Source organism: Rhamphochromis longiceps, linkage group LG2 (assembly GCF_057381845.1).
Source record: "Rhamphochromis longiceps isolate RC_006_pf linkage group LG2, R_longiceps_female_GT1.1, whole genome shotgun sequence".
NCBI lineage: Eukaryota > Metazoa > Chordata > Actinopteri > Cichliformes > Cichlidae > Rhamphochromis > Rhamphochromis longiceps.
The window spans coordinates 39,272,701-39,300,050 of record NC_140558.1 but is presented as its reverse complement, the minus strand read 5'-3'; the positions used below and the strand labels follow the sequence as shown (position 1 = coordinate 39,300,050).

Sequence of the window (27,350 nt, the reverse complement as noted above, 5' to 3'; positions counted from 1 at the left end):
GGGACCTGCCTTGTAACTGAAATGTCGAACCATATGAGCATGCAGAGTTCCCAGTTTTCTCACTCTCAGTTGTTTTAGTCTTTTATGGGTACAGGGGAACCAATGTTGTATGTGCGCTCATAAAGCAATTGCTGCCTAATTATTTCAGGAGTTCATCTGTCATTTTCCATCTTCATTTTTTATGAAAACAATAAATAATAATAAATAATAAAGAATGGACTGACTGAGACTCGACTCGAACCAAAATGAACTGTAGACCTGAGCAGTTATTCAACAAAAAACAACAAGAATAAAAAAAGTACTTACATCCTCGTTGGTGGTCTGGTTGAGAGAAATCAGGTAGGTATGGAAGCCAGTCAGTCCCACCACTGACCACAGGGTGAAGAAACACACCAGCACCTCCAGCACAGTGAGCTCCAGTTAAGAAAACAGTAACAGATGTTTCTGGCTGACTCGAGGTTACTGATTAAACCGCAGACAGCGTAGCAAAAAAAATTATGTAACATGATTAAAGGCAGTGAATGTCAGTGGAAGAACACAGAGCGATGAAAGAAGCGGTTTTACCTTCTAACTGTGCAAAAAGGAGAAAAAATAAGACCATTTAGAAATAACTTAATTAAAACAACTTTAAAGATTTTTTTCCATTAAAATTTCTAATATTTCTGTAACATGAGAAAAGGCAGATAAACAGACACTTATTTCTTGCCTCTCATCAATGAATCTGCAGGTTTTAACGGGCTGTAGCTAGGTAACTACAAGCCTAAGATTATCCCAGTGTGTGGCCTGATGCCACAGTCTCAGGATGATTTTAGAGTGTTTCCAGGTGAATTATTTTATAATGAGAATCTTGCAGAAGGGTCTGTGCAAAATATGAGCAAGTTGTAATTTTTTTCTTTTTATTTGTCACAGTTTAGCGGCTTATCTTCAATTGCAGGATTAGTTTTTGTCATTCAAGTAATGAGAGTTCTGTTAACTTAGCTATGCTAAGGTTGGGCAAAGGCTGTACAGTTTTTGGTGTTCATGAAAATCCAGCAAACATATCACCCACACACTCAGTTTTAAAGGATATGTTCCAGGTGTTTCCTTCAAAGTGTTCAAAAAGCCACCATTCATTGAGCCTGTGGACAGGGAAACAGAAATTACAAGGTCATTATTGTTATTAAGGTAATAAACCCAGAGCTTATCATCCATATGAAGAAATACTCTTTCAGTTTGTCTGTCTCATCCTATGTTCAGTAAAAGAAGGAAGCAGGATGATGTGGTGTGGCTACAGATTAGGCTCATGTGTTCTCTCTGATTGGCCAGTTGAATGACAGGATACTTACGCATGACCACGTGGACGATGTCAAAGGTGAAGATATAAATGGTGAGCAGGGAGAGTGACAGGGTGAACAGGTAGAAGTATCTGTAGTTTCTCTTGCCCACGCAGTTGCCCACCCATGGACAGTGGTGATCAAAACGGTCTGAGGGAAAGAAGAAGAAAAAAAGAACAAAAGGGGAACTATAAATATGTAAAATGTTCCAGAACCTGAAAAACAAGCCTTCTTGGAGAGTAGACAATTTTGGGAATCAAAGGAATGTTAAAAATACACAAATTTCAATAACAGTCTTTCAGTCAAAGGCTGCTTTATGCCTCAGCTTCTGAATCTAAATATAGTGATCGCTTCCTCTTTGTGGCTGCTCCTCTATCAGCTGGAGGAGAGCCATATGAAAGCAGGGCAGGGTCAAATGGACAATGAAAGTAAACATCTTACTTTAAACTTTCCTCCGCAGCCGACACCGCTGCAATCCCCAGATGAAGTTTCACAACAATATCAAGTAAACACGGAGGCAAACAGACAGGATGTGAACCGGTTTGTAGATTCAAGTGGACCCGTGGATGATTGTTATATTTAAGGAACACAATGCAAATGTTGACCCAAGATGACTATATTTGTATTCCAGCTGTTTTGGGATAAAGTAGTCGCTAAATGTAAAGCAACGAGCTGGAAAGGAATGATAGGAGTGTATAAAACGCATATGAGTAGCATGACTCTCACTGAAATGTCTTAACTCGTAATGGAGGGATAATCGTGAAATTTAGTACAGACGCACAGAGGATGAAAGCTAATGTTTGTGGTGATCTCAAAACTTTCACTCTAGCACTTTTTTACCCACTAAAACCAAAACCCTCAGCTAATCTACGATGGTAAATAGTCTGTTACATTAGCACAAATCCTAAATCTCCCATTCCACCATATTCCAAAGGTGCTCTGTTGGATTGGCAGGATGGATCCATGCTTTCATGTCATTTAACCAAACTCTGACCATATCATCTAAATATCAAAGCAGAAATTGTGCCAATGTTTTTCCAGTCTTCTCCTGCCCAGTTTTGGTTTGCCTGTGCAAATTGTTGCCTCGGTATCCTGTTCGTAGCTGACAGGAGTAGCACCCAGTGTGTTCTTCTGCTGCTGTAGCCCGTCTGCTTCAAGGTTCAATGAGTTGTGTTTTCAGAGTTGTTCTTCTGCATACCTTGATTGTAATTATTAGTTATTTGAGTTACTGCTGCCTTCCTGTCAGCGTGAAACACTCTCCCCTGACATCTGGCAAGACTATAAGTCACTTATCCATAAGTCATTTATGCAAAGAGAACTTCTATATTTTCTCATTTTCTGACCTTAAATCGCCTTTATTCTTTGTTCTCATCTCAGTTTGAACCTCCACAGCTCATTTTGACCATTTTCTAATAGATGAAAGCATCGTGGTGCCGCCACGTGACAGGCTTATTTGATATTTATGTTAACAAGCAGTTGAACAGGTGTACCTAACAAACTGGCCAAAGTGATATATAGATGCATCCCTACTGAAACCCAAAGACAATATAAGCAGACAGAAAAGTAGCTCAGGTAAAAGATAGATTTTAGCAGTTATTGGGATGCAAACAAAACAGCAAACAAGTGTAAAAAGACCATTTCATATGGACAAACATCAGCTTCCATTTATGCATATTGTGTTTACTTTGATTGCCCCAGATTTGTAGGTTGCATATGGAGTGCAGCAGCATAACAATCATCCACACTGTTCACTCCATAATAAATCTATAAGCACTTAAACTTGATTAAAAGTCTCACATATTCTTTTTCTTTTTGCAGCGTGAGTCACTGAATAAAATATGTGCAGTTATTCAGAGACCAACACCTTCACCCCAGACTTTATGTGCAGGACTACAAAACTGTGCATTTGCATCTTATAATAGTGGAGTGGCTGTTTTCTCTCTGAGACTTCCATCAGTATGAGCAAAGTTAAGGTGAGGAGGGAACAAAAACCTCTGCAGTAAAAGAGGGTCACAGGAATGCAGTTGTGTAATGCTAGCGCTGGGAGTGTGTGCGTTTCTACAGCAGGTGGACACAGATGAACCAGTGTTCACAATGACTGAGCACTTATTTCCTCACTGAGCCTCCACTGTCTCCTCTCCCGTCGCCTGTGAGTCTACGCTCCCTTCAAACGCATTCTTCATTCATCGGCTACCAAATCACTGCTAATCTGCAGAGCTGTGAGATGACACAGCTACACACACGCGTCACGTCACAAAGCATCACAATGCACCACAAATTCACGGCCTTCAAAACTTAAAGGGCATTCTAAAAAATAAAAATAAATCCCCTCACGAATGTTTTTCTAAAACTTTTACATCCCGTCCGCTTCTGCGTATATTTATAAAGCTAACATTTCTTTTTTTCACCGTGACAAACGAATGCACGGAGGTAATTAAGGATGAGGCATCAGTAATCGCCATCATGTCAGCGAGCTATTTTTCTCCTTGCTCACCTTTCTATTTCTGCACGCCTGAAATAAACCCATCTCATCTTTCTCCTTTTGTGAAGCCTTTCTGAGCAGCGTAACAAACGACGGCAGATCAGATGAGACTTCTTACCGACGCAGTTGTCGCAGATGCTGCAGTGGGACGCTCGAGGTGGTCGGAAGATCTTGCACGTGTAGCAGTACTTGAGCTTGACGATCTGATTATTGATCTGAACGTTGCGGATTCGGGGCGGGGGTCGCTGCCCTGCGGGGACGTTCCCATTGGCAGCCTCTGTGGAAGCGAACAGAAAAACATTAAATCAATGTGGATGACATAATATAAATTACTCTAAGAGATCATATTTAATCACAGTCAGCACAACACAGCAACAAATGAAATCCTCAGACAGTGTTAAACATGATTTGTGCATTGGATTGCATTGGACAGGAGCTCTAATGTGAGAATTAGTGACATAAATCACGACAGCTGAACCTTGAGGATGTCATTCACCAAGAACTGTCGCTCAGTACAGTATAGGTGGGCTGTTTAACTGTCAATATTTTTTATTTGCAACTATAAAGCACCATATCTTTCTCCATTTGGACAGCTTCCTATCACTGGAATGGCCATATTTCACAGTAATCTTATGCCTGCACAGCAGCTATCAAACAAATGAATTCTGACATACTGTTTGTTTGTGACAATTTGGATGTTTCTGATTATCTTACACTCCGGGATCTGGAGATTATACGTGCAAGCCGATGATCACACAGTTGAATAACCCCGCAGAGTAGCTGCGAGGAAGAAATCTACCATTAACATGTCGCAGTGGACAGGCGTGAATGTGGAGTTAATGGAAAAGAGAAAGCGTACTTATTTGACTTCCTGGGGATTCATTAAGATTTTTTTTTTTAAAAAGTGCTTTCTGTGGAAATGAAATTATCTGGGTTTTAGAAAGTGTTCAGAGATGCTAAGGGGCAAAAGCCTAAAATGCATACTTATCATTTGTATAGAGTCCTAAATGAAGATCTCTTAAGTAAAACAAAGCAGTTTCTGCACAAATAAATCAGTGAAACGAGCACATTTTCAGGCTTCTATTAAAAACATCCCTGGGACATAAATTCATAGATTGTGACAGCAACAAATACTTGGCATCATGCACCCACAGAATGTGGGATTTAGTGGCTTTCAGGATAAAGTAGTGAAGAATAAATTTATGAGTCACCACTCACAGGGAATGATGCCACTCCCTGTGAGTGCAAAGCTCAATCTGCTCGTGGCATTATATATTCCGAGAAGATGCCTCTCCTCGTATTAGCTTTCCCCCTGGGGACTGCTGCTAACAGGCAGAAGGGACAGAGCATCGGGGCTGCAGAGGCTTCTTTAACATCCCTGCTCGCTTGCTCAACTGGCTTTTAGCACTCCCACACTTACAACAGCCATCCTAACACATAAAAACATACTGTTTAATATCTGAAGGTGTGGGCTGATGAAGTTGGTACCAAACTGCGTAATTTAAGCTGGCATAATGCGGTCATGTGACCTGCTTAAATAGTGTTTATGTCAATAACAGCTTCATATTTGAAGAAGGTTGCCGAGATGTCTTATGTGGAAAGGTACAAGGCTTTGGGAATGCTGTGAGAGGATACATACAAGGTCAAAGAAAACATAAAGCAAGTCTGCTGCAAAAGAGGGGATGTCCAGTGAGGTTATTTAAAGGTATAGATTTACCTTTTCGGAAGTACAGAAATTATTATTTTTTACCTCAGGTTAAAGAAAACTGACACTGCTGGCAGCATATTTGAAATGAAACTACCACAAACAGATGCTTAGTTTGTGGTACTATAAAGACTGAAACACAGGGTAGCAACTATCAACAACTCGAACGCCACATTCCTGCACCTCGAAAGCTCACTAATTAACATTTTATAACTTGTCTATTCAATCTGAAATGTAAAAATCACAATTGTTCACTGAGAGAGAGAAAAAAAAGCTAATAAAAACTGAATATGAACCACCCAGTAAATTAGTTTGGTGTTTGTCACTCAAGACAAATTAAAGCGACGAAACATCACCAGAGGATCGATGTGGTATTGTTGCGTAAAGAAATGACTCAAATGAGTAATAGATCACTAAAATAGGCAGCGAATTTTCCATCCTTTGACTAATTGTTTCAGAGCTAACAGCACAAACATGCATGCGTTTCAGGTTCTCCATCAGCATCATCGAACGAGCACGATGAGTCACGGTCATGATGACAGCAGCACTTGATGCCAGCTAACCCAATCCCAGAGAGCCGAGTGCCCTAGCCTTTTTTTATAAGCCTAATCTGTCCTCAAAAGAGACCGGTCCACGCCCATGCTTCGTACACAGAGCGAGGGAACACGCACGCTGGCTGAAGGATGCTGTGAATCTTTAACAGAGACAAAGAACATTGAGCAGCCACACGGGGAGGGAGGGAGGCAAAGAGAGAGCACTGGATACTAAACAAATATAGCAGCATGAAAATACAAAAAAAAAAAAATCATAAAGAACAAAGGGCAATTTCTCTTTTCTAAGAGTGTTGTATGTTTTGGATACTGTGAAAAACTGTATTTTAAACTAAGCTCTACATTTGTGGATGAGCACACCCAACTTTTAGCAATCTAAAGTATAACAAGAATAAATAAACCAGCAGATTGAGGCTGTCTGCTCACTGTTTAGCAAACATATATAGTGAAATATTTTATCCCTCCTAAATACTTTAACTACTTCCACCTAGTTTGCAATCCACACCTCTGGGTGTCCTTTGACACACAGACACGCGCCGCTGTGTGCAACACCCTGGATGACAACGATGTAAAAGCACCTGAGCTGCAATAACCACTAGACACGTCGCTGACTAAACATTTAAATGTATCTAGATAAGAGACTTGTGACTATGGCATTATCAGCACTGATACTGAATAGCTCTGCTTACAAGGGCAGGCGCTGGACTGCCACACCTGGCAAGGTGAGGTCACATGCTACTTTTTACTATTTATTACTTTGAGGTTTTTTTAAATAATAAAAACTTTACAATCACGTAGCCACTGTATTTTTGAAATTTGTGTCAAAAGCCAAAGGTTTGAAAAGATACCAGAATACACCTGTTCAATTGCTCACTAATACAAATATCTAGTCAATCACACAGCAGGAACTCCAGTGCAGAGGGGTAGACCTGGTTACAAGGTCTAGCACCAGAATGGGTAAGTAAGATTTTTTTAAGTGACTTTGAAAGTGGCGTGGTCGTTGATACCAGAGTGGGCGCTCTGAGTATTTCAGAAACTGCTGATGTTCCTGTACGAACATCTGTACAACAAAGAAAGACCCCCTGAAAAAGAGCAGTTTTTCGGGCATAAATACCACATTTATGTCAGAGGACAATGGCCAGACTCCTTCAAGGTGATAGTAAGGCAACAGTAACTCAAATAACCATAAACATGCAGAAGACCATCTGTCAACACATTGATCCTTAAAGGCCCCAATCTGGTGCTAGCAACGTATAACTAACAAAGTGACTAATGAGTGTATTTCATGCAAATAAAGCCTCTTCAAACATTCCCAAAAATATAATTAAATCTGCAACTACACCTACAACTGGCACTAGCAACAAAAAACCTTGTTCGTTTCTTAATTAGCAACAATACTGTTCACATGGAGTCGTGCTTGTGTTTACCTGCCAAATGTAGGTCAGGTTCTTGCTCCTCTTTAGGCTCAGCCTTTAGTTTTCAGCTGTGCCTGAGGCTCTTTAGCTGCTAAATGCTACACAGCTAGTCACTGGTCGTGTCTCTCCATTGTTTGCTAGTGACAGGTAGTGCTCAAGATAACTTACTTGTAATAGTACAAATAAACCCAATTGCATAGCATGTGGTCTTGTCAGGCTGTTAAGGATTTGTCAAAGCTGCAATTTAAACTGGTATTTAAAAGACATAAACGCTGCTCTATCTTCTTGATCTAGAGTGTTGACATTCTTCTGTAGATGTAAACACTGTTTCCTTTAACAGTTTCCTGTGTTTGTGTTTATCCCTGAGCTCTTCTCAATTGTTAGAAGTGGGCAAAGCCATGTTGCAAACAATTTAGTCCAGACTGAGAAACATGTGGATAAGATAATGGTAATAATGGTGATATCGCTTTTAATCAAATGTGATCAAACAAAACTTTGACCGGGCTATTGCAACACCTTGATTTTTTATTTCTTCTTCAGCCATTCACTTGTAGATTTGCCGCTCTGCTTGGGATCTTTGTCCTGATGAAGGCCCCACTTTCAGCCCAGCTTTAGCTGTCAGGCATCACATTTGACTCCAGAATAACAATGATAATAATAAATGTATACTTTATTAATCCTGTAGGAAATTGTTTAGTCTTCTGCATTAACCCATTCACTCATCGAAGGAGTACCAATCCAGCTTGCCTCAGGATAGCCGTTCAGTGGATTTCAACCCCCGACCTTCCAATCATGGGGCGAACACTCTACCTAATGAGCTATCCCTGTCCCCAATAATGGCAGCGGTGGGATTCGAACCCACGCCTCCAGAGAGACTAGCCTTAGACCGCTCAGCCACGCTACCCACAAGTGCCCAGCCCACAAATGGTATGAAGTGCTGGGTTTGGTCTTTGGCACTCTTTGCACTTTATGGCCAAACATCTCTATGTCGGTCACCTTAAAGGACATAGTTCTAGAGGTCTTGAGGTTTATGCTGATGCAAGCTAAAGCTGTGCTGCTGTGGTTTTAGTCAGAAGAAGCTAACTCTTGGCATCACTTCCAAACAAGCCATACTTCTTCAGTCTTTGTCTGATTGGGCTGTTATGAACTTTAATATCTAACTAAGGTGACTAAGGCCTGAGATGTAGCTCTTGGACTTTGTTTTGGGGTTTTTTTTAGTTTCTCTTAGCATTGCACAGTCTGACCTTGGAGCGAATTTGCTGCAAAGTCCACTACTGGGAGCATCGGCATTGTGTTAAAACACACACCTGAATTTTCCAGACCAGCAGACTTACAAATCTTGTGCTTTTACAGAGATACCCACACTTGCTGTTGATCATTTAATCACCTGCAGTAAGGGTGTACTTAATTTTTCATAGGACAGCATAGAGTCCTGTGAAAACCTTTTTCACATGAAGTTATAAGGGAAGCAGTGGAGAGTGTCTGTCCGCAAATCCTGTAACTTACCAATTTCCATCTCAATGAATGTAGCCTCTTCCGGAAGGGCCCTCGGTAGCACCCCGGGGTCACTGAAGCTGGTCCTCAACAGCATGGCCATAACGAAAAGGAACAGCAGGACAGCAAAAACTGGGATGGCGGGACAAAGATGAACAGCCAGGTACGGACATCTGCACAAGAAAAAGAAAAGTGTTTTTAAAATAATGTGCACACAACAGCTGCTTTCTTTTCTACATATTCGCATCTGCAAACTTGACATCATACAGGATTGAGGAAAAACATGTTTTTCTCACATTAATTAATTAAAGAAATCCTGTTCTACATTTCTCCATCATAGTAATACATGATAACTACGGATAATCTTAAGAGAAGCGGCAGAGCACTCTCAGGAAAGCCATGAGCACAGAGGACACAACAAAACAACACCACACATATTTTTAACTGGTGTTCAGAGCATAAGGTCACGAACCACAAGACCGAAGTCGTGGCCTTGAATAAATAACACGATGCTGCACTCCCTACACCTTCTGTACTAGTGGAGAAGCGTGGATCCATTTGCCAGGCCATTGAGATTAGAGCCAGCTGGGCTCCTCCAAAAGGGCCGGCTGCACAATCTGATAACAGATGTGAGCTGCAATGCAAAGTGCTGCAACAGAAGAGCGCAGCAGCAGCAAAAAGGCTTCCACACGCAGTTATTAATAGTTTAACTCTATGGCCTCATCGCTCTCCCTTGAGGCTGAAATCATATATTCATAATGTGGCTCTAATGTTGCACTACAGGATTTTAAGGGACTGAGGAACACTAACTGTAGTTCAGCATGCCACGCATAAAACTGCCCACACACAAGATCACCAGACTACACTTTATTTACACAGTATTCTCTTTTGTTCCATTAAACAGCATCTGCATACAGTGCATCTGGAAAGTACCTCCACATTTTGTCATGTTACAGCCTCGCCTCAAAACTCTACATGCGATTCCCCATAAAGATAAAGTGAACAAACAGTTTGCTTGAAATTAACGCAGATTTATTAAAAATAAAAAACAAAACATGTACATAAGTGTTCACAGCCTTTGCTGCTAATTTGGCAAAAATTATCACTTAGAGAGAACATCAGAAGCACCAAGTGCTTTATGTTACAATAACATAAGAAACATATTTATCTCAAAAGTTAGGAAATTACTATTTTACAGCAGCCAAACCATAAAAAAACATCTTAAAACAATACAGCATAATAAAAATATAAAACAAGCGCCAAACATTACACTAAATTAAACAGAAAATGTAAAAAAGCCCACGATAAAGGAAAAAAATGGGGCTTAAAAATAAAATAAATGAAGGTGTTATTTTATTATCTTATTTTTCTTGCTAAACCAATAAAAAACCAATAAATAAATAAACCAATAAAAAACCAATAAATAAATAAACCAATAAAAAAAGTGCGAGGAGGACTTTTCTGTTGGTTGCGACAGAACAGCAAGCTACTGTCTTGTGGTTTACTGCCAAGTCCTTTTCATCTAATATAAAATCCAGTGAATGGTTATACAAAGCGGCTGAATCTAGCAACAAATTTGCTAAGGTAGCAACAAAGAAATGAGGTGCAGGATGATTGCAGTGACAACAGCGAGGAGGACAAACTAAAAACAAATATCAGAATCTACAAACTGAAACTCAAATACAACACAAGAATATCCAAACAGTTAACATTTGGTTATAGCCAACACTCTATTGTAACAAAAACAAGTAGCCTATAACACATGAAAAATATGGAGGGTAAAACTCTTATTTTTCATACTGTGGACGGTTGTTGACTTAGTTCAAATTTTGCTGATCGGAGTTGCTCTTCTATACGATCCAATGCGCTCTAAGCCAATAACAGAAATCTGTACATAGGGGCACCATTGCACATCTGTGATCTCATAATTAAACCTGAAGTGGCTGCAGTTATATAACAAAAAGGGGAAAAGAGAGAGAAATCAGCAGCCATTAAAAAATAAATTGCTTTTGCCTGTTTTATTTAATTTGTTTAACACAGATAACCTCACACAGGTGGCCCGGATGTCAGCTACTCGTCTACTACAGTGTCACCCACAGTTTTGCTTCATCATCATGGTCGGTTTTCTGTTCTCACTATGCAGACATACAGTTAAAAGTGAACAAAGCGGACTTGTTTAATGTCACCACGTACATGAACCCTGTCAGCATACCTGAGCTCTGACAAGACAACAAAGCAAACACACACACACACACCTGCTTGACTTGTCTGAGCAGTTTTCCGGCAGCGCATTTCAAACATTAATGGAAACAAGGAGCGGAGATCAAATCAATAGAAATTTCCACTGGCAGGCCTGCGAGGTGTGTTTCCCACAGCCGTTTGTGCAGAGGCCGCACAGAGCGGGATTCAGGCTGAGGGATTGCAGTCTGTCAATGAAGTGCAATTCCCGTAACCGTAAACTGGAACATATTCAAGGAAGGCTTCTCTATCATTGCTTCCCATCAAGCCCCCCTATCTTTCCTGGATGTGACAATTTCCTGTGCTGTGCAGGGTGGAGCTGTCACGGCACCACTCTGGTGACTCCGTGTTCACCAATCACCACAGAAGCAGCAGGAAAAACTGGATCGTCTACGAGGGGATATCTGTCAACTGACACGCACATGTTGCTAACAAACCCTCTTCCTTAACCAACTTACTTCATATTTATGAAATATCAGTTTACTATTCTAACAGCATGTCTTTGTGAAGGTGTGAAAACAACCTGTGTGGAAATTATTTCATGAACTTGAAAGGTGCTAGAAGGCAGATTTCCTTACCTTTGTACAGAGACAGGTATGCCACAATATCTAAATTTTATGCAAAGCTAAGCTTACCTACTGCTTTATATTTAGCAAAATAAACAGTAGTATAATTCATCTCATGTAATGCTCATCGAGAATACATTACAATACCTTCTATTACACTGAAATGCTACAAATACATGAACTACCTTTAGAGATAATACATTTGTAATAGAGTGCCTTTTTGTTTTGTTTTGTTTTTTAACCAACCAGGAAGTTAGAAAACACCTCGCCCTTGATACACAGTAGAATTTGTCTGTAGGCTTTTGGATTATTACAGAAAATAAGAAAAGAATAATGAAAAAAGGTCCTCGGCCAAGCTGGTCACCCCACTGTCTCGACTGAGAACCAAGGGTGATCACTCTTTTTCTGTTAGGAAACCCATTTTTCGTGATAATCATCCCGAGGAGATCAGATCACCAAGCTCACTTTTGTCTTTTAAATCCTTCTTAAAGACATATTTTTTCAAAGTAGGCTTTTTCTGTGCCTCCATTTGAAGTTTATTTCGATGTTGTCCACCTCAATTGTTTAATCGCCTTCTCCTAGTTATAATTTCAATCTACGTTCTACTAGCTTTTAATTACCTGTTGTTTTATTTTTAATTTTCTTTATTCCTCACTTTTTACCTCCTTGTGCTGCTAGTATTCCTAAGCCAAATGTTGAGTGACCTTTGCCTTCTCTTAGATGTTTTATTTGCTGTTTCTTATCTTATCTTGTTAAGCACTTTGTAACTTTGTTTTTGAAAGGTACTACATAAAGAAAATGCATTGCCATTACAATCCAAACAGACTGTGTTCTCATAGTTCTTAGCAAAATTGTCTTCTAATTAATGAGTTGCACACTTATCTGTGTGTGCTGCATAACAAAAGGCAAAATGTAACCAGATTACATTTGTTAACCTCACCCCTTATATGCGTATTAAACCATTCCTGCATTCTTCCAATTTATTAAAAATAATAATAACAACAACAACAAAGGAATTTAAATTGTGCCACTGCCAATTATATGAAGGTATGAGATGCTAAAACCTCTTGTTTCTACAGTGTTTATTTTTTTTGCACAAGTTGCAGTAGTTCATATTGGTTACTGATTGACCCAGAGGAGGCCTACATCACATTCAAAGGCTGTAATCTTATTAACCATGGCACAAAACTATTATCACAATTGAGTTTACCCCTTGACTTAATAGGCAAATAAAGCCTTGCTGTATGTTCTTTGGATTATTTATTGGCCCCTAATTAAATCTTAAACAAATATCACAGAGTGGGCATTAGACCCCGAGTTTTACCGAAGTTACACCGAATAAACTTTGTTTAATAAAAGGGAACTCGTTTAGGGAAAAACCTGGTGGTCATAAAAGACAATAAAGGCATTAAAATAAAACAATTAAATCTCATTACACAGGAGACAGATAAACTACCTACTGCTGCTCCTACTGTCATTTCTGTGCCTGGTGTGGGTGGGCATTAGATGCTTTAAGGCGAGTCTTCTGCAGACGTTTAGTTCCTTCTTAACTCAGAATGACACAAGCTCAGAGATGAAAAGCTCCTAAAGTAGTGATATCACCAAATTAGAATCACTTCAGCGTCTCAGCCACACCGCCCCTGAACCCGGGATTACGACGCCACACATAGTGACTCGTGACATTTTACCTTTGTCGAACATTTCAAACCCTTCCGTTATTAATACTTAACAGCTGTAAGCTGTTGCAGGCCTGCTTGACTCATACTCCAAATGAATTATGCACTTGCTGTGCAGGCAGCTCAACAGTGGGCCTCAGTAACAGCCTTCTGTCATACAAACATCTGCAGACTGTGCCTGGCTGTTTCTAGGGCACTGCTGAGGGAAAAAAAACAAAAGCTCTCAACCTCTGCTTGCCCTCTCTCCTTTTTAAGATACAAGCAGGAAACAAGTCGATATCAGAAAAGCTTTCGTGGATCCTCGTGCTTTTCCCACAGCAATAAAACTGCTCATGCTATTCTCATAAATATTCAAAAAAACGAAAGCCTGACGAAATCCAAAAGCTCACTTAACATTTACTTCTTATCTAAGAATATTTCAAGAGTCATCCAAACGATGCAGATATCAGCACCTCATACATTAGTATGCGGTATCAAGCCGTGACTGAATTTCCTGCTTCAGGTAGACAAAGATGATACATGTCCTTGCTCTGATGTCATGGGAGCTTGCACCCCCTGAACCTGAAGCTCCAGACTACACTCACTATACTCTGATGCCAGGCTTAAATCAGTCGTCCTTGTTATGCAACATTTAAATACCAAACGAGAGAGATGAAACATTAGAGCCTGGGTCACGGAACGTTTAGTGGGATTAAAGTTAGGATCACAGATGTTGGGTCATATAATATTTAGCAAGTGAACTTGAGACTGATGAGAAATGTGTTTATTTAGCAGTATCTCTGTCACATTTTTGATAGCAGTGCATCTACTTCAACCCCACCCCAAGATTTATGCAAATATAATGTGGACTTTCCTTCCTTGCATGAAGCAGGCTCGCAGGCTGTGAGCTATAGATTTATAAAATCCACCCTCCACAGAGGAGCGGCTCTCTCCTTCTGATAGAGAAGCTTCCAGAGAACAAAGCCTTTAGATCATGGTTGCTGTAAATGGAGCGCGTACTCTGAGTAGGGTATAAATCATGTTATTGCTCATTTGGCCTTGGCCGGATGCCGCTTTCCGATTGGTTAACAGGGAGACAGGGTGGAGTTAGATGCTGAGAGAGGCTTGGGGGGGTTGACTACAAGAGCTCTTCTGACTGCAGCCACTCGCTCTGCAGGCTCATCCCTGTATACCTACTTCTCCTGCATCGCTCCCATTACTGCACACATACAGCACCGATACCCAGAAAAGAAGATCGTCATGCACATATGGTTTTCTGGCCTAGTGGTTAAGTGTCCTGTGGTGGACAGACAGATGACACACTGTCCTTATGTTCCAGTTTCTTGTTCCTTCCTCCAAAATCCATAGGTGGCAATCCGCATGCACATATGCACACACGTTGACAAAAAGCAGCAAATAGAAACCAAACCTGCAAACATCTATCTGCAAGTAAGCCTTCTGCAGATATGTACATGCTAAAGCCCTCTGTACACACACACACTGAATGCAATACCCAGTTTAATAGATATGCAAAAAGGATCAGCACAAATCCAATAAGGTAAGGATGTAAAGACTTAAAATTCTGCCCAGCAAGGGAAAAGAAAACTAAAAAGGCTGGGCCCATTTCTTCAGTGACTAATTTGTTTACTTGTCCCTAATGCATCTTTCCATTTGTGTACTCAGCCACTGGTTTCCGCAATTTAGCACAAATTAAAACACGGAGGGGTCTCCCTGCACATGGTGCCGGTGGCTGATGATAAAAGTGAGATGTCTGCTCCCCTGGTCTTGGATATTAGCCAGCTCACGCCATGACATTGCCCTCCCTTGTTCTGCCATCAACGTCACGGTGCAGCACACTGCCCAACCTTAAGCTCACATGTGAGGAAGGAATTCTCAAAGATAAAGAAACAGCAAGACGTTGCAGCTTAGCTGATTATACTGATGCAGCGTCACACAATCGACTGCAATACAGTCTTTAATGTGTTGCAAGCCTTTATACAAAAATTACATTTTTGATCACTGGTTTGTTTTTAGTGTTTTTAGTGTTTTAGAGCAGTGAAATTCAACAAATATTAGTTTTGCAGATTAACTGATAATTTATTGGCTTCTGTTTTATACCTTTTTTTCCCATTTTTAGCACAAAATGAGCCAGATAATCCTAACGTCAGCATACTGATTTATACTCACAATGACAAACCTAACAGATATTTATCCACTAGCGTGCCTTAGTTTAGCAGCTTAACACGATGACATTTCAAAAGAGAGCAGCAGCTGTTACAAATGTGATCAGTTTTGCAATGATTTAGTCAGAAATCAAATCACAGTGGTGGCTAGAACATCATCACGACATCATCCAGTGGGGGAAACTTAAGAGGCGTTTTCTGAGGGAGTGCTCAACGGTTCATGCCATTTGGTCTCCAACTATGAATGCAGATTATCTTAAAGCGGCTAGAAGAAAGTTGAGTCATCTTCAAAATATATCTTGAGACCTTGAAAGTGCAATTGAATGCACCTTTCTTTTGCTGTCCACGTGGTCTCTCTGCATGTCTTACACATGACTCCTCAATACCTGCCACACCAGGAAACCTCCATCACCAAAACTCTTGTCTTTGCCAACAGATTCTAGATATTCATATGCAAATATCTGTTTATAGAGATTCAAGATTTGGAGTTGGAGGATTACAATTGGTTTCTTTTGGGGAGCCTGAATGTCTGTGCTAAGTTTCATGATTATGCAATAGTTGTTATTTATTTATGGGTGACAAGCGATGGGAAGGTTTTTCAGTCGGGTTTTAAGATAAAATAAGTACTCTGAACAAGCAGTCTCAGACTCTGGAAAATGCAGAAAATGAACATAATCAACAGCAGATGCATTAATTATGAAAACAGCTGTTACTTACAGCGCTCGCACTAGCTGACAAATAATTCTACAATAGCAAAGAGCTTAGACTTGGTGTTTTAATGCTTCTATCACTAGTTAAATTGGCATTTTGTGAATGCATTATACCTCAGAGCCTTTCTGCTGATGGCTTTCACCCTGTCATAGCTTCAATGTATCAAGTTGCCATGTAACTGAATTTAGCAATTACCCCCATGTTGCTCGGGCCCAACTTCAGTAGCTGTCCCACCCAGAAAGATAATTATATTGTGCTGTAATATGAACATAGCAAGTTAACGACCCTCTAGCTATCAGTTATCATAACGCCTCCTCCCAGCTCTGGATGCTCAGCGTGAGCAGTATCATCCTTTTCCCTCTGTGCTCTGAGCCGGACAACAGCTCCTTCTGTGCAGACTCAGAGGAAAGCAAGAGGCCATTAACGTGCAGGCAGACAGAGACGGGAAGGGCCTGGCACTATGCAAGAGCAGCTACTTCTCCTCGCCACTATGCTCCAAATCCATTTGGCCTGGTAGCCGCATACACACCCACAGTCAACGGAGGTTACTGTGTTACACAGCAGGATTTTGTGCCAAATCATTGTGTTCTGTGTGTCATTTAAAAACTACCAAGAAAGAAAAGAGGAAATAACAAGGACGTGGACAGAAAGTGTAAGCAGCACTGCTTTATGAGCCACGTCCATGTTCTTCATTTTATTAAAAGGCACTCCTCAGTACAGCATGAACTGATGGGATCTGGCTTCACCAGCAGCATCCGAGCAGGTCGACAGTGCTTGCCTGGATGATGAGTCCAATGGGTTGTGCAAGTAGTGGATTGGGACAGAACTGCTGAGACCAAAAAAAAAGGGCCGCAAAACCAAAGCTGAATGACTTGTGTCATTAAATATTGAACAACTCAGTATGTGGTCAGTCATAACCATCTTCTCTGTCAGGAAGAGAATTTAGATCAACAAGACACGAATACGAGGTTATCAAAGTGAAATTGTTGCCTGTTACAAAAGAAAACCATAAAAGGAGGTTACATTTACTGCCCACCACCGAGCCCAGGATCACATTACCATTAAGTAGGTTTAGAAAGGTAACAAAAATCCAATACTCCCTTAAAGAAATCATTTTCAGATCAACTACACATGACTGAGATGAGGATAACAGTAAAAGCTTGATTTGGTGATTTAACCTAATCAAAGGTGAGGACTTTACGTTACTCTTTGTGATGCATTAGGATATTCAGCTAGTTCTGAGTTCTGAGAAGGTGGATACTGCTTTCCAGATCAATCAATCAAAATAAATTGTTAATGCATTTCATGATCAAATAACCTATATTCTCAGAGCGGACATCTCTAACACGTAAATTAAGCAGTGATGGATGTTTTTGATTGAAGCTAAAATATTTATTATGTGAGTTTATACTGATTTTATGCACCTCTAAAGTTGACAAATGTTGGATAAGGCTATAAGACGTGATATTTTGGCAACCGGAAAAGGCATAAGAAGCCTAAAGGGAGTTGGAAACACTTTTTGGAGCAGCTGATAACTTTGCCACGGGGTATGACTTACTCGAAAGCGAAGAAGAGGGCGCAGGTCCCGGTGATGAGGAAGAGGGTCAGGTAGAAGACGCCCTTCTGCCGGGCCATCATCACCCGTCCGTCGCAGCAGAAAGTGTTTTTCCCCGGGAGCTTCTCCCATTTTCGCACCTTTCGTGTTATCATCACCGCCGACATGGTGTCCTCTTCTCAGATCAGCAGTGTGCGCTTCTTTGGGTCAATACAAGTATTTATACTGCAAAGGGATTCAGACAATACGCCGATGGCTCGGGAGGGGATCTGCGCACATGTAGCCCCTTCCCAAAATACTATTTAGTCAAAAACAGTCCAGTTAATGAGTGATATTAAAGACTTGTGCGCTAAGTGGCGGCTGGGAAGCATTTTCTGACCATTCAAAGTGTCGCAGTCACATCATCGGCGTTTTCTAATCCATATTATTTCCCGTCTTTACTGCAGCATGTCATTCCCACAGTGAGCCTCCCTCTCCGCTCAAACAACCTCAATCCCTTCACGGTCCGGGCACCTCTGGAAATCAGGAGAAATTCATCCAAATGCGTGCAGCAGATGATTCCCACCAGAAACCTGAAAATCCAGCTTTTCAATCGGAAGAGCGGACCTTGACCGACTGACATTCATGTCATCTCGATCAATCATAAATGGTTTTACGGGCGAGCAGCTGCTGGGTCTTCACAAACAGGCTGTTAGACTGTGACTGCACTGCTGGTTCAACAGCCTTCATTTAAAGAAAAATAAAAATAAGAAAGAATCGCCAGTGTGTCCAGGAATATGTAAAGCTCTTGGATATGCCTTTCCCCCCCTACAGCCTGCCAGCTCTCGGTTTCAGTCAATGGTAGCAGGAAACACGCCTAGATTGAAATATCTAATCTTAAAGGGGCAGGACAGGTGAAAGAAAAAGGGAACAAAGGACACAGGAACAGGTCCTGTCTTGATCACATTAATATGCTAAATTGCTCGCCTATCGTATTGCCCAAGGGAGCAGAGCGTGAAGTGTTTTATTGGAGTTAATTGGTAATGGAAACCAGAGGGATTAATCCCCCACGAGAGCAGAGATAAGCAATGCAGAGGTCTTTTTTTGATCTTATTTCTTCTGCATCATACATGACAGTTTGACAGGCTAAAACAAACCGATACATTTTGAAGATTTGACCACATGAATTGTTGCACTGTGTACGTAAGCTATATTAGTAATACGCTTGCATTTCTAACACCATGTGTGCACAATGGTGTGAAAAACTCTTTGTCCCCGCCCTCATTTATTATTTTTGGCATATTTTTCACACTTACCTGTTTCAAGCTAATTGCAAAGTATATAAGCATGCATATATATATATATATATATATATATATATATATATATATATATATATAAATAAACCCTCCACATGGAGGGTTTTCCAACATGAAGTGTTTAAGGTCACGCCAAAGCATCTAAGGTCAGACCTTGACTTGGCCACTCCATAACCTTCAGTTTTACTTATTTGTTTATTTATTTTAGTCATTCAGAGGTGGACTAGCTGTGTTTCAGATCATTTTTCTGATGCATAACCCAAGTACGCTAAGCTTCAGGGCACAAACTGACAGCTTGACATTCTCCTTCATGATTTTCTGGTAGAGAGCAGAATTCACGGTTCCATCAAGTAAAACAAGTCGAACAGGTCCTGAAGCAGAAAAGCAGCCTCAGACGATGGTCTGGCACTACCTCCACCGTGTCTGACTTTTGTTATGATGCTCTCTTTATGAAATTCTGTGCTACCTTTATGTCAGATGTAACAGGATGTAAACCTTCAAGAAAGTTAAACTTTTGTCTTAATAGACCACCGTTTATTTTCCCAACAGTCTTGGGGATCATCAAGATGTTTTTGGCATATGTGAGGTGAGCCTATATGTTCTTTTTGGTAAGTAGTGGTTTTTTTCCTTGGAGATCTCCCATGGATGCAATTTTTCGCTCCGTCTCTTTCTGATTATGAAATCATTAACAGTTACAAGGTGTATCCATTTGTGGATTAAAGCTCTCGCTGTTTGCTGGAGTCCGAAGCCTTATAAGAGGCTTTGTAACCCTTTCCAGACTGATTAATGTCAATGACCTCTCTTCCTTGATTTAAGATTCAAGATTCAAGTAGTTTATTGTCATGTACACTGCAAAACACAAAAGGTTACGCAGAGTAATGAAATTCTTACTTTGCAGGTTCCCTTCACACAACTAAAAACACTAAAAAGAAAGTAGTAATAAGTAAAACAGTGTAGATCTTGTAGCTTATGTGTGGGTGTAATCAGAATTTAAAGTGCAAGTAGTTGCAACACTGTCACAGTGATAATATATACAGAGTATGCAATACTACAGCATATATGTAGAGATACGCACAAAAATTGCAAATCTACAGGTTAATATAAATGTGCAAAATTGCAAATTTACAGTTATGGATAATTATAGTTTGATAGAGTTTTTAAGTTTTGAATAGATGTTGTCGATTGTGCTCATAGACAGTCAGGAGAAGGACAGCATTTTCATTAGATGTGTATTTCTTCATAAGAATTATTAGTGTTTTATTTATATAACAAATGAATATTTATATAACAAATATATAACAATTTTTTAAATTATAGTATATATATCATATGTTACAATGCTACAATATTGCCTCAGTTCACTCATGCTGCTTTGATAACATCTCCAACACCTCATCAAACACAGAGATGATGGTTGATGTGTCAGATGTAGCATTGACCCACCCGCCCTCTCAAGTTCAAATGCACCCCCAGCTGCAGACAGCTTAAAGTCTGAATTTAAATTCAGATGACACGTTTCGTTAGATCTGTCAAACAGGGCCGATCTTTTTTAAGGGGAACGCTCAGTGGTGGCATGACTGATCTAACGTCATACACACTAATAGACAGATAACGTAATCTCGGAAGAAAAGGAAAATTGTCTGAGATAGGCATGCCAATACTGCCTCCATCTTTTGGGCACTAACAAACACATACTCCAAAAGGCTATTACAACTCATATCAAACTGCAGTTGTTTTTGGGACTGCAGCCCTGCTAATAGAAGAAATTTGGAATTCCTGGCCATTGGACATCTCACAGGTGCATACTATCATTTTCCTAAATTTGCAGTCAAATTTGTCCTTAAATTTGTTTAGCAAAAACTTAACTGCATTTAGGCGTGTAGACATGGTCCAGAAGACCTGCTGAAGTTCAAACCAAACATAAGAATGAGGAAGAAAGGTGGTTTAAGTGACTTTGAAGGTGGCATGGTTGTTGGTGCCAGATGGGTGATTTGAGTATTTCAGAAATTGAATTTTGCTGCAGAGCCATCTCTAGGGTTTACAGAGAATGGTCCGAAAAAGAAAAAAATATCCTGTCAGTGGCAGTTCACTGGTTTATGCCAGAGGTCAGAGGACAATGGCCAGACTGCTTCAAGCTAACAGAAAGGCAACATTAACTCAAATAACCATTCAAATAAACACTTGTTACCACGAAGCTTTGCATAAGAGGATCTCCAAACACAAGATGTTGAACAGCGAAGCAGATGGTTACAGCAGCAGAAGACCAAACTGGGTACCACTCCGATCAGAATAGAAAAGCAGGTGACATTTTGCAGGGACTTGCTAAAACTGGACAACAGAGCGGTTCCTGGTCCTTCAAATGACAGGATGAGGATTTGGCTTGAACAGCATGGAAGCATAGATCCATCCTGCCTTGTATCAATCATTCAGTCTGGTAATGGTGGTGTGGGGGGACATTTTCTTGGCACACTTTGGACCCTTTAGTACCAAGTGAGCGTCATTTAAATGCCACAGCCTATCATGAATGTGCAACCAATAAATCAACAGCAACTGTGTGACGCTATCATGTCAACATGAACTAAAATATCTGACAAATATTTCCTGCACCTTGGTGAATCTATGCCATGAAGGTTTGCAAAGGTCTGCGGGTACTAGTAAAGTGTACCTAATAAAGTGGCCTTTGAGTACACGTGTCTACTGATGCGTCTGTTGCATTTGTAAACGCCTACAAAATAACTTGACTATATTACACAAATACAACATAAATAAAGGCCCACTAAGAATAAACCCAAACAGTTGAATTTTTATATCTTATTATAGATATTAGTTTTAGATTGATTCTGGAGGATTTTTAGTCTGCTTTACATTAAAGTTGCTTTACCTTCCGCAACTTACCCTCTGATTTCTCTTCCTTTTGTCTCCATCTATTGGGCTCCGTGAGCAACTTCTCCAAAACTGGCTATCACTTAATGGTTTTTGGCCTCGTTTAATTGAGGAAAAGCTGTAGTTTTCTAGCAGTAAAAGAAATAGAGACAAAAATATTAAAAATGTGTTCGCCGGGTGCTGTTTTTGTTAATATATTTTTGGTTTATCAACTGCTTGTTTTCGGAGTTGTCCGTCCGGCATAACAGTCCGACTGGAAACACGGGTTGTGTCTAGTAGGGAAGCTTCTACCCGGTTGTTGACGTGCATCTGGTCTTTGTTTGCATCGTAATCTAAACGTAAATAGAGCTGATTTGTTTGTTTACAGATGGACAGTGTGCCATGCCTTCGTGTGCCTCAGTGTCAGGCTCAGAAGCTCAGGTAATCCACGATTTGGTCATTGCTATCAACGGCAGCTAGCAATTAGCATTAGATCAAAAGGAGCTGATTGATTTGAACAAACAGCCTGTTTGAAATAACTTTGACATTATATTTAACATGCATTTTATTTCACAGGAGGTCACTACAGTCCAAAGGGGCTCTGGACCTGAGTTTGAGTTTAGTGAAAGACTCAGATGGGACAGTCCTCCTGCCCATTTTAGCATCCTGTTTGTCCCAGCTCGATCTTCAGTCTTTCAGGACCACTGTGGCTTCAGATGATGATTTTGAAGTAGTTTGGAGTAAGGTAATTAAAGCTGAACGAATTATTATTAACAGCAAGCTTTAAAATGTAATAGCTGTTTTTTGTTCTGTGAATATTTTCATTTCTGTCCTGCTTTCATCACAGTCTGCTCTGCAGTCAAAAAAAGAGAAAGGAAGGGCGAGTAGTAGTAAACTGGAGAAAGTCCTCCAGGAGCTGTTGGAGTCTCATGGTGAAAGATGGACAGAAGAGCTGAAGAGAGACATCCCTCGCAGTTTCCAGCGACATGGAGACCTAGTCCTGCTGGGAGACACTTGTTTTGTTCTGCCATTATGGGAAAACATGGGTAGCTACTGATCTCAAACTGCACCACGTTTTACTTTACCGCTAAATGTACAGAATAATTCATGAGGAGGCTCACTGGCTACTTTTTAACTCATTTAGATCAACAGCTTTGGAGCACAGTGGCCAGAGGACTGGGAGCAAAGCGCCTAGCAAAGATCAGGAGGATTTCAAGAGATGGATTTAGATCTCCTGAGGTGACGATGCTGCTAGGAGAGCACAGCTGGGTCAAACATGTAGACAATGGCATTAGGTAATAATCAGTCATAGATTTCAGCACTTGGGGACATGCTTATTAGACTAAAATGTGTGTGAAAATGTGTGCTTCACATTTGTTTCAGTTATGAGTTTGATGTTACCAAGTGCATGTTCTCGGCTGGAAACATAACAGAGAAGCTCCGGGTGGCTGGATTTGACTGCAGAGGGGAGACTGTAGTGGATTTATATGCAGGTAATAAAACTGGAAAATATATTATACGATTGCAATAAAAGGAATCTGTGGTAAATGTAACTTTTTGAAGGTTAAAAGGACCCATTTTAGTAGATATGAAATAAAGTTACTGACTGATGTCGTTTCCTTGAATTCTGAATCAAATGGAGGTGCAGCTGAGTTCACTGCTCATGTACTATTGCTCTTACAGCTGTGTGCTACCTAAAAGCAACCGAGTTATGATGCATATTGTTGTTTAATTTTCCCATTTGTGCCTTACTTCAGGTATTGGATACTTCACTCTCCCATATCTGGTGCATGCAAAGGCCAGTCACGTTCATGCTTGTGAGTGGAACCCCAACGCTGTCGAAGCTCTAAAGAAAAACCTCGAGGCAAATGGAGTGTCTGACCGCTGCACGATTCACCAAGGAGATAATCGCCAAGTAAAGTTCATCGATTTGTTATAACTTATGCCGCATGTGGTGTTTATATACTACAGTTTTAGATTGGTCCCTTGGGAAATGATTATTTCATCAGAGAAAGTCCACCTCTAATAAAAACGATATCTATTTTAACTATGAGATAGATTTCTCAGGACTGTGCGCCGTACCTACACCCTTACTTATCCTTAATTAAGAAGCCAAGTATCAGCCAGGCACTGCTAATTAAATCCTCTTGATTAAATGATCATCAGCAAGTGTGACCAGCAAGTTTCGTTTGAGTTTTTACCATTATTATAAAAATGTAATTGCCTTTTATTCCGCTTTAAGAAAAAAAGATACGCTATACAGGTTCTTGTAATCACCTCTTTTTGTCTAACTTTGGTTTTTCCAGCTCCAGCTGTGTGGCGTCGCTGACCGAGTGAACCTGGGTCTCATACCAAGCTCTGAGGACGGCTGGTCTGTCGCCTGTCGACTGCTCAGGAGAGCAACAGGAGGCGTTTTACATATACACCAGAACGTTACCTCACCAGTACAGCACAGTACAGCCGGCGATGCCCCCCAGAAGGTTTCTGGGAAAAAAGCAGACAGAGAGGTGTGGCAGGCCTGGGCCGAAGACACGGCAAAGCACTTCGCTTCTCTTTTAAAAGACTTCAGTGGTACACAGTGGACAACAAATATCCAGCACATCGAGCACGTTAAGTCATATGCACCTCATGTTCACCATGTCGTGCTGGACTTGGAGTGCAGGCCTTCCTGAGAAAGTAATCATCACAAACACTAAACAGACACTGTGGTGTTAAACAAACAGACGTTTCTAACCAAACCCTACACAAGCTGGTTTAATCATTTGTCAGGCTGTGACAAACCAACCGCAACCATCATTTATCCAGAGGCCTGTACTACAAAGCAGGATTTGTGGCTTAGCAACGTAACTTTGGGGTTAACCCTGGGTCTCCAGTCTTGCAAAGGTGGTTCAGTTCTTACTCTGGGTGCGTTGCCAGGTTAAATTATGCTGCTGACCTTACCTTGTGGAAAAGCCCATGGACTCATGGACGTGCGCAGGTAGAAGGAAGGTCTAGTTTTTGTCTTTCCTCAGTGAGCACGATTAAGAAATGTAGATGCTCAGGAGAAACTGTAGTCATATGTTTTTGTTTCTGTTAGCTGAAAGCAGTTCTAAAGCGTTTTTTCTAATCCTTAATATTGTAATATAATCCTAGAACAGAGCAACAAAGCTTTGTACTTGATAAGCTCACATAAATTACAGGTTTAAATTGAATATGTTTGTGTAAGTTCTCAGTCATCCAGGACATGGTAGTCTTGAGTGCTTAGAAAGGAAACAACTGGGCGTCTTTAGGTTCATCAATACCGTTTGTCTCTCATCCAGGAAGCACCTTTAGTTCTAAAACAACTGCTATAGAATCCCAGGTATTTAACCCCTAGTTAGGATTATCCCCTTGGAGGCGGTCCTGAGAATCCTTGACCCAATCATGTGAAAAAGGGCCTGACTCACTGGGGCCAAAGTGTGAAAGACGCTGTCCCACTTAACTGTCACGTGAGCTACTGAGGTCACCTCAGACAATTTGTGAGTGGGGGTTGAAGCATCTGGGAACGGATCTCAAGATGCATTTTAGGTGGTTCTAGGTTTGTTGACAGTGGATGTAGATGCCTCCTTTAACACTGTGATCTTTAAAATACTGTCCTTTTTCCTTTAGGTGCAGATGTGCTGAGTTCTGATGAGGTGGCGCCATGCATTTGTGTAGTGATGAAAATGTCTGGGCACTAAGAAATCTATCTGCCTTCTTTTTAAACACTCAATCTTTAAATTGAATTTTTTTTTTGGTTTAAATTTTTTTTTTTATTTACTTACATTGAACTTGCTATGAAAGAAAGAATAAGGTTTAAAATCATCTTGCACACATCAAACAGTAGGTGGTTAATTTAACAGAATATGCAGTTGTAGTCATGTGAGACTCTTGAATGTCCTGGAGCTTTAATATTGATTAATCTTTGAATTTACACATCTTGTAATACAGCACGTTCCTAATACAGCTGCTTTGCCTGCAGTGGCTGTATTACAAGACGCATTTGACTTCTTCATATGTTTCTAATATTCTACCTTGCTCATCTTAAAATATGCACTCTTCTGGCATGTGAACATGCTCGTAGCTGGATTATGAGAAACACTGGGTTGACATGTTGAGTTTATAACCACCTTCGTAGGTTTGCCTCATCTTGTGGCTAATGTATGGAGATGTGAACTTGCTTTGAACGTAGTACAGGCCTCAGGTTTCCTGCCTCACTTTTATGCAAGGGACTTATGACCGGCGCTGGAAATTCCTCGTTCATGGGAATTAGTTGCAATCCCCAATCCCTTTCACGAGTGCACCAGAGTCACAGTGTCACAGTGCAAGCAGCTAAACAGTCAGGCTGTGCCTTGCTAAAGAGCAGCTCATTGTTGTGTTGTACTATTTCTCAGGTGTGTTTGATTACTAGTACCATTGAGGGTGGCTGCATTGGAAAGCAAATACACTATTATCACTGTTATTCTGCATTAGTCATAAATCTGCCATGATTGAAGATCCACAACCCTCCTTGTTGTTGTTTTTTGTTTGCTTTAAAGGGGGAATGTTTTACTACCATGACCTATATGCATGACATATTAAAGGAAAAGCCTGAATAAATGTCTGCAGAATGCAGTTTTCATACATTGAGAAGTTATGTGAATCATATGATTTGGCTTTTTGCAGGCACGTGGTCTGAATCCAGTTAAGTTGATACGAGAGATTTGAACCTTAATTGGGGGATATGTTCTGCACGGATGGATGGGTCCATCCTTCCTGGAGAAATCAATGCCCTGGGGCAATGAAGCTAATCTGGCTTGTGGTGCTCAAATGTGTCATTTATCCTTCTTTATCTGTCTGTTTCATCCTATTTCTCTTTATTTATGTATTTAAATGTGTTAATAATATTGAAGCACTTGACATGTATCAAAGTCATGGTCTAGTTAGATTAGCAAGGTAGCATAGCTTGTTTTAATCCTATAGATTTATTAGGTTTGCCTTAGATTGAGGTCACTACCACCGCCCAGTTATCAAACAGACATGAAAACAAACAGAACATTACATGTACTGAAAAACGTATTAACCTAAATAATAGTTTATGCAGGGATAAGTGGTGATAAATTCAATCTTATAATCAAAAATGCGTTTACTAAGTAAACATTTTTTGGGCTTTTACAGTAAAATAAGACATGAAACAACAGGAAGGGGAGGGGTTTTCTTCCAAAAAGGACTTTGAAAGTTTGTTGTTGTTGTTTTTATTTTATTTAAACGACATGTGTTTCAGGCTTAAAAGCTGCTGTCATTTTTTAAAACTCAGAAATCATTTTCTTTATGCTCTGCTCTCTT

At 40.4% G+C, this 27,350-nt stretch overlaps 2 protein-coding genes across 3 annotated transcripts in view; one reads left to right on the top strand and one right to left on the bottom strand.

The window, feature by feature from the left end:
• Positions 1–22,270, bottom strand: part of zdhhc9 (zDHHC palmitoyltransferase 9) — a 31,891-nt gene extending 9,621 nt beyond the window's left edge. Inside the window, exons 1-6 of one of the 2 annotated variants that reach the window (XM_085428365.1) lie at positions 22,062–22,270; positions 8,973–9,133; positions 3,914–4,072; positions 1,326–1,463; positions 1,072–1,118; positions 307–411 (exon numbers count right to left, since the gene is read on the bottom strand). In XM_085428365.1, the coding sequence (XP_085284491.1) occupies positions 307–411; positions 1,072–1,118; positions 1,326–1,463; positions 3,914–4,072; positions 8,973–9,133; positions 22,062–22,090 (639 nt within the window). In that variant the 5' untranslated portion in view covers positions 22,091–22,270. Of the gene's footprint in view, positions 1–306; positions 412–1,071; positions 1,119–1,325; positions 1,464–3,913; positions 4,073–8,972; positions 9,134–17,871; positions 18,707–22,061 lie in introns of those variants that run through there. The other variant, XM_085428358.1, reaches the window with a different exon arrangement.
• A 34-nt stretch (positions 22,271–22,304) lies between these two features.
• Positions 22,305–27,210, top strand: tyw2 (tRNA wybutosine-synthesizing protein 2). Its single transcript, XM_085428346.1, has 7 exons — positions 22,305–22,469; positions 22,605–22,773; positions 22,876–23,074; positions 23,173–23,323; positions 23,412–23,521; positions 23,786–23,943; positions 24,335–27,210. Exons 1-7 carry the CDS (start codon positions 22,417–22,419, stop codon positions 24,698–24,700), a joined length of 1,206 nt encoding a protein of 401 aa, XP_085284472.1. The 5' UTR covers positions 22,305–22,416; the 3' UTR covers positions 24,701–27,210.
• Positions 27,211–27,350: the final 140 nt, after the last annotated feature.